Raw genomic sequence first — 8,474 nt, 5'->3', positions numbered from 1 at the left:
CCACCACATGATCGAGATGCAACATGAAACCAAACAATTATGGTGTCTCTTTATTATTTATGTTTTATTATTTATCATGGGACTGTATAATTTCGGCCCTCACCCTAACCACAACTACAGGCCATGACCCTTGTCCCTTAACCTAGGCCTGCCTCCAGCCTTTAAGTTCAGAGGGAACATGCATCCGCCTCCTCCACACTCTCCAATCACATCTTCCACATACAAACGGAAACCGAACAATGATGCGGTTTCCCTCTTATTATGTTTTATTATGATTTGTGATGTGACTGTATGATTTCAGCCCTCACCCTAACCACAATTACGGGTCATGACCCTTGTCCCTTCACCTGGGCTTGCCTCCAGCCTTTAATTTCACAGGGAACACGTATCCGCCTCCTCCACACTTTCCAACCACGTCTTCGGGATAACAAAGGAAACCAAACAATGAGGCAATTTCCCTGTTACTGCTTACATTCTCATATATGTATATATATATATATATATATATATATATATATATATGTATATATATTTTTTTATTATTATGATTTGTGATGTGACTGTACAATTTCAGCCCTCACCCTGACCAAAGACCCAGTCATGACCTTTGTCCCTTCATCTTGGTCTGCCTCCAGACCTCAATCACACAGAGGAAATGGAGCCACCTCCTGGACACTTTTGGAACCTAGTGACCAGATCAAGAAGGGAACCAAATAATATGGCAGTCCCTCTACTATTAATGTTTACTGTTTATTAATGTTTATTGTGTATTAAGTGACCTTGCCACTTCAGCCCTCATCCTAACCACACACCTGTTCACGACCTGCCTTACCGCTTCAGTTCTAACCCTGACCTGCTCATGAGCCCTAAACCCAACCCAAGGAGGACCCTGGCCTTTAACTGGAACCCAATTAGACTTTATTCCACTACGACCTGGACGTGACCTCTGACCCTAACCACACCCCTGACTGGCCCTCATCCTAACCAAACCCAACCCTACTCGACTTTTTAATCTGAACCCAAATTGTCTACAGTCTACCACGACCTGGACGGGACCTCTGATCCCCCGAAAAAAACACACACACGCACACACACACACACACACCCCTGAGGGACCCTATACTGACCCAAAACAATGTCTACTCCTGTACTTAATTTGAACCCAAACTGGCCCCAGTCTACCACCACTTGGACGTGACCCCTGACTCTAAATACACCCCTGACGGACCCTAACCCCTACCAGAACAAGGTGGACTCTAGGTTTTCATTTGAACCCAAATTGGCTCTACACTACTGCCACTGGGACTTGACTTTTGACCCCAAACACGCCTTTGACTATGGGAAGGGACTCTGAGGAGGGATGATGGACTGTGCCTTTTAGTCTCATCGTCTTCGACGATGAGACTCAACTCCTTTCGTCCTAACCCCCTAACCCACTTAAAGCAATATGTCTTGAAAACAGAAAATGCACAGCAAAACAAATGAGGAACAAATGGGAGGAAACTGGAGTCAACGTCTGTGACCGAACTGTAAGAAATCGCCTAAACGAAATGGGATTTACATACAGAAAAGCTAAATGAAAGCCATCATTAACACCTAAACAGAAAAAAACAAGGTTACAATGGGCGAAGGAAAAGCAATCGTGGACTGCGGATGACTGGATGAAAGTCATATTCAGTTATGAATCACGAATCTGCATTGGGCAAGGTGATGATGCTGGAACTTTTGTTTGGTGCCGTTCCAATGAAATTTATGAAGACGACTGCCTGAAGAAAACATGCAAATTTCCACAGTCATTGATGATATGGGGCTGCATGTCAGGTACAGGCACTGGGGAGATGGCTGTCATTACATCTTCAATAAGTGCACAAGTTTACGTTGACATTTTGGACACTTTTCTTATTCCATCAATTGAAAGGATGTTTGGGGATGATGAAATCATTTTTCAAGATGATAATGCATCTTGCCATACAGCAAAAACTGTGAAAACATTCCTTGAAGAAAGACACATAAGGTCAATGTCATGGCCTGCAAATAGTCCGGATCTCAATCCAATTGAAAATCTGTGGTGGAAGTTGAAGAAAATGGTCCATAACAAGGCTCCAACCTGCAAAGCTGATCTGGCAACAGCAATCAGAGAAAGTTGGAGCCAGACTGATGAAGAGTACTGTTTGTCACTCATTAAGTCCATGCCTCAGAGACTGCAAGCTGTTATAAAAGCCAGAGATGGTGCAACAAAGTACTAGTGGTGTGTTGAATTGTTCTTTTGTTTGTTTGTTTTTCATGATTCCATAATTTTTGCCAGGGCTTGTAAAAAGCAGAGATCTTTATGTGCCCTGCTGAGATCTGGTATTTTACCTTTGACTGTGGAAACTGGACGGTAAATTAATGAAGAAAGGTGGATTTGTCCAATGTGTTGTCTAAATGATAAAGAAAATGTGTCATTTTGTTTTCGACTTATGTTTGTATTGTGAACTGCGTGAAGTTTTGTTTAGCAAGATAAGAATGGACGTTGATTTTATGAATATGGACGAGGCACAAAGACTGAGTTGGCTGTTCACATATGAAACATAAATTAGCCAAGTATGTGGAGACAGCTTTATTTATATATATATATATATATATATATATATATATATATATATATATTTATATACACACACATAAACATATGTATTGTCTGTGTTTCTTTTTCTTTTTCCATGTTTGGTATGCAAGACCAGAAGATGTACGTTCTGTGAAAGTGCTGTCATGTAATCCCATGAGGGACGGGCCAAATAAATGGCATGACAGAAAAAAAAAAAATAATGAATGTGACGTGGGATTATTTTTTCTTTTATTTTTAAGAGCCAAACACAAATTGTATTTGGTGTTTCCTGTACCTGCAGACTGTGTTTGGACCTTCTCAGCCACTGTAGATACTGAAGCAGACAGACGAGCGTTTGATCAGACGAAGGAGGTGGTGAATGATTTTTTTATTTTCCATGAAGGGAGAATGTTGTCCTGTTTATTATTCACCCCCAGAAACAAAAAAAATTTTACACTGAAATAAAAACAAATGTACAGGTATTTAAAATCAAACTCCCCCTCAGAGTCCCTACAGGTTTAAATACACAGTGTTGTCACATGGTGATGATGTCACTTCCTGCAGGTCTTAGAGCGCAGTTGTCTCTTAATAATCAAGTGGTCACTCTCCTTCTCCTCCTTCACTCCGCCTGACACCTGAAACAGAGCAACAACACTGGACGTTAGAAACACACCTGTGTATTCTACCTTACAACAACGTCCTCCTAACATAATAAGTCCTCGCTTTACAACGTCCCCATAACATAAGAAGTCCTCGCTTTACGCCTTCATAATATAAGAAGTCCTCACTTTACAACAACGTCCTCATAACATAAGAAGTTTGCTTTACAACGTCCCCATGACATAAGAAGTCCTCGCTTTATATCTTCATAATATAAGAAGTCCTCACTTTACAACGTCCTCATAACGTAAGAAGTCCTCGCTTTACGTCTTCATAACATAAGAAGTCCTCGCTTTACAACAACGTCCCCATAACATAAGAAGTCCTCACTTTATGTCTTCATAACATAAGAAGTCCTTGCTTTACAACGTCTTCATAACATAAGAAGTCCTCCCTTTACAACGTCCTCATAACATAAGAAGTCCTCGCTTTACAACAACGTCCCCATAACATAAGTCCTCGCTGTACAACATCCTCATAACGTAAGAAGTCCTTCCTTTACAACAACGTCTTCATAACATAAGAACTCCTCACTTTACAACATCCCCATAACATAAGTCCTCGCTTTACAACATCCTCATAACATAAGAAGTCCTTGCTTTACAACAACATCCTCATAACATAAGAAGTCCTCGCCTTAATGTAAAAATGTCCCCTTTGACAAAAATGTCCTCAGAAACTAAAACGCTTCACTTTACGATCACATCCTTATGATGTAAAACGTCCTTGCTTTTAAAAAAAAGTCCTTATAATGTAAAACATCCTTGCTATACAAAAACATCCTCATGTCAAATGTCCTTGCTATACAAAGATGTAAATATGTCCTCATTTTACAATAACATCTTCACATTGTTAAACCATCCTCACGTCACAAAAATATCCTCATAACTTAAAATGTCCTCACTCCAAAAAAATCATCCTCGCTTTACAAAAATGTCACTATAATGTAAAATGTTTTCGCTTTTCAAAAACATCCTTTTTCCAAAATGTCCTTGCATTACAAAAAATCCTCACATTGTAAAAACACCCCGATGTTACTACAATTTCCTCATAATGATATCATTCTCACTTCACAAAAACATCCTCACAGTAAAAAAAAGTCTTAACTTTACAAAAACGTCCTCATATGGTAAAAATGTCCTCACTTTCTAAAATTGTCTTCATAATGTCAAAACTTCCCACTTTAGTTAAACGTCATCACTTTACAATACTGAATCTGTAATTGGTCCTCAAAAAGACAGTCTACAAACAAACACACATTCTTCCTCACCATGTCTGGGGAGTCAAGCAGCGGGGCATCCATCTTAAAAAGCTTCTTCCGTCCTCGTTTCGCTTTGGTTGCCGTGTTAACCGTCTCCTTCTCCACTGAATGTCCACTGACCAGACCAATGATGGTTTTAGCTGCAAAAAAACAGAGATAAAAAAGGGTGAAGACAAACTTTAAATACAGTTTGATGAAAAAATAAATGTCAAATAAAGCTCACAGATTAAACACGGATTCACACAGAGCCTCTGCTGTCAGAGGACAACAGTCCACACTGACTGACAGAAGAGCAGCGCTCTCTGCTGTCTGATGTTGTGACCAACCACAGCACTGAACACAACATAATGCACCCCACTATAAAAAACCAGTACAGACCAGTTTGATATAAATTTAAAGTCACACTGACCTTTGCTGCCCAGGATGGAGGGAGAACTGTGGATCAAGTCTCCGATCTTCTGAAGAGCCCCATCTCTCTTCTCCTTCACCACAGGACAGAGACAGAAACAGGATGAGAGACAGGTAGACAGAAAGGGTGAGAGACAGGTAGACAGAAAGGATGACAGACAGGTAGATAGATATTCAGATACTTAATGACAGGAAGTCTGTCTTCTTTCTTTAAGCATTGTTTGTTCCTCACCTCTTTAGTGGTTCTATTATTTCTTCTCACTCTGTTTCTCTTGTTCTCACTGAACACCAGGTCCTGAAACACACACACACACACACACACCAGGTGTGCGATGTCCTGTAAGACTGATACAAAAACGTTTAGCAGATAAGCAGAAGTTTGCTGATTTAAAACTAATTAAATGTCACTTTGATAACACAACTCAGCTCACAAAAAAATGTCCTCATGATGTAAGAACACCACACCTCACAAAAATGTCATCACAATTTAAGAAGTCATTACAATGCAAGAAGTCCTCATGTAAAAATGCTCCAGCTTCACAAAATGTCCTAGTAGGAGTGCTAGTGCTGCACAATTTGATAAAAATGTGCGATTGCAATTATGGTGGACAATATCGCGATTTGCGATTACAATATAATTACAATAAAATGTAATAAATAAATGGTATCATGAGTCTTTTTGCTTGATTCAGTGTTTCCCTACATTATATCAGGGGGTCACTGACCTGACATAGTTACTGCAGCGCAGCACGGAACTGTACACACAGCGGAGCAAGCCTGTGTTGTGTTCAGGCGTTGTCACGTAAATGACAAATTCCATCACGCCATAGCACAACACAGCAGCATGTCAAGTGGGCCAAGACCAAGCAAAATTGCTCAATTTTTCATTTGTTATGCAGAGCTTGACTCTAACTTTTTTCCCAAGCAGCTCATGTGCTCCTAAGTTGAAAAAGTAAGGAGCGCACAAAAAACTTCAGAGGCACAATGTAAATTGATCAAATAATGTGTTTTCCGTAATAAACGTGATGCAAATAGACATTTACAAGCAAAATTATTTAATGAATTTGTATACAAAATGTACAGAAAGGTAAAATCATCAAGTTTTCAAAAAGTATTGCAATTTAATTTTGTCTTTAATGTTATTATCTTATATTTATTATCTTTGCAATATGATTATCTTATATAAGGTTATTACTATCCTAAAACATTCTCCAGGTCCTCTGAAACTCTGCAGGACTTATTTCCACCCTGCCCAGCAGCAGTACCGTGGCGAACGGTCCCTAACTGCAGGGAGAACGGAGCCGGTTTCCCCGGAGGTCCACCGCTTTTCCCGGTCCCTCTCAGAGTCGGTCCTGGCTAGTTTTACGCCCTGGGCGAACCATCCCTCCCTATCTTTATAAAAAAATAAATCACTTTTCTATAACACATCACTGATATTTCAATGGAATAAATTACTTATTAACTTATGAATAAGTGATTAACATAGGGGGGATCAAAGTAAAATAAATAAATGAAATAAAAATCAACCAGCCACCCTCCTCCCCTGACAAGTAAAGAACAGTCCCTAAAGTGCGGTGAGGTTTGTGGGCCGTTACCTGCCACAAAGAGAAATGTGAACGGCTCGTTTCTCCTCTGACACGCCACATACCTGTGTGCCGCCACAGCTCGGTTGTCCAGGTACTACTGGGCAGTCATGACACCAACGAAAGAGGAAATTACTGGACCTGGAGTCGGACTTCTCTGTTGCCAGTAAGCTGTTATCTTGCGCCGCAGAGCACTATGAGCCTCCGCCGTATTCCTGTCTGTGACCCCCGTTTCAACCCACAACCGCCAGGATTCGCCTTTCCTTTCTGCTGCTGGTTAAAACATGATAATAGGGGCGCCCCAGAGCCCACTCCACTAACTTGACATGAATTATAACAACCCCAAGTATTATTTAAGATCACTGACTCAGTCCTTAATCCCCCACAGACTGCAGGCATTGAACCATCTCCTGCTATCTGTGAAACCTTTTTAAATTTCTTCATAGAAAAAGTTTCCTCATCCAGAGCTTCAATCACATTTCCTGCCTATGACCCCTCCATCTTGGTCCCCTGCTCTGCTATTTTCGATGAGTTCTAGCCTGTTACTATGTCCCTCCTACAAGAGATTGTTGGCCACCTGAAACCTTCTGGGTCCCCAAGTGACACAGTCCCTCCTCGACTCTTTAAAGAGGTCTTTCCCTCTGTAGGTCCATCTGTCCTTGCAGTTATAAACAGCAGTCTGCACTCTGCAGTCTTCCCAAGAATGTTTAAACATGCAGTGGTCCAGCCTCTGATTAAGAAACCAGCCCTGGACCCCACAATCCCTGCAAACTTCAGGCCTATCTCTAAACTGCCATTTCTTTCAAAAATCCTTGAGAAAATAGTTTATACTCAATTAATGGCATTTCTGGAAAAGCACAATATTCTTGAAACCTTCCAATCTGGTTTTAAAAATCTCCACAGCACACAATCAGTCCTACTGAGAGTTTTTAACAACATATTTTTAGCTACTGACTCTGGTGACAATGCCATTCTTGTGCTTTTAGATTTAACAGCTGCGTTTGATACAGTGGACCACAAAATTTTAATATCTCGTCTAGAACACTGGGTGGGTATTAGGGGTTCAGCACTGGAGTGGTTTCGATCCTACTTAGCAGAGCGAACCTTCAGTGTCAACATTGGTGACTTCGCATCCTCTTGTGTGTCCCTCCCATGTGGGGTACCACAAGGTTCGGTCTTAGGCCCTCTTCTGTTCTCTCTATATTTGCTCCCACTGGGGTCCATTTTACGCAAACACGGTATATCTTTCCATTGCTACGCAGATGACTGCCAGATTTACTTGCCCCTTAGAAAGAAAAATGCACCTTCCTTGGGACCACTTTTTAAGTGTCTTAATGACTTAAAGGCCTGGATGGCACTAAACTTTTTAAACTTTAATGAAAACAAAACAGAGGTGATGGTCTTTAATGGTACTGTTAGGACCCCACCCGTTGACTTGGGTTCATTAGCGCAATATACTAAACCAACCATCAAAAACCTTGGGCAAATAATGGATCCTAGGCTTAATCTCGACAGTCAGATTAGGGCAGTTGTGAAGTCGAGTTTCTTTCAACTGAGGCTGCTAGCAAAAATAAAACCTCTTCTCTCAAGGCAACACTTAGAAATGATAATCCACGCCTTTGTAACTAGTCGGCTAGACTATTGCAACGCTTTATATATAGGGGTTAGCGCATCCGCCGTCACCCGCCTCCAGATGGTGCAAAATGCCGCCGCATGCCTTTTAAGTTGCACAAACAAACATGAGCACATTTCCCCTATTTTAACCGCGTTACACTGGCTGCCCATACGTTTTAGGATCCATTTTAAAACTCTTTTATTTGTTTTTAAGACTCTTAACGGCCTCGCCCCACTATACCTCTCTGAGCTGCTAGAGCCATACACTCCTCCACGCCCTCTCAGGTCAGCTGACCAGCTGCTCCTGAAAGTTCCCAAAACGGCAAACAGGCTCAGAGGGGACCACGCTTTCTCAGTTGTA

The 8,474-nt window shown here is 41.1% G+C and overlaps 1 protein-coding gene across 1 annotated transcript in view; it reads right to left on the bottom strand.

Moving 5' to 3' along the window:
* Positions 1-2,956: 2,956 nt before the first annotated feature.
* LOC117246661 (uncharacterized) overlaps positions 2,957-8,474 on the bottom strand; it is a 43,849-nt gene continuing 38,331 nt past the window's right edge. Inside the window, exons 29-32 of the mRNA XM_078163156.1 lie at positions 5,149-5,211; positions 4,918-4,990; positions 4,518-4,648; positions 2,957-3,222 (exon numbers count right to left, since the gene is read on the bottom strand). Coding sequence (XP_078019282.1) covers positions 3,139-3,222; positions 4,518-4,648; positions 4,918-4,990; positions 5,149-5,211 — 351 coding nt within the window. The 3' untranslated portion in view covers positions 2,957-3,138. The remainder of the gene's footprint in view (positions 3,223-4,517; positions 4,649-4,917; positions 4,991-5,148; positions 5,212-8,474) is intronic.

Source organism: Epinephelus lanceolatus, chromosome 21, assembly GCF_041903045.1.
Source record: "Epinephelus lanceolatus isolate andai-2023 chromosome 21, ASM4190304v1, whole genome shotgun sequence".
NCBI classification, from domain to species: Eukaryota; Metazoa; Chordata; class Actinopteri; order Perciformes; family Serranidae; genus Epinephelus; species Epinephelus lanceolatus.
This window is presented reverse-complemented; position numbering and strand designations above follow the sequence as displayed.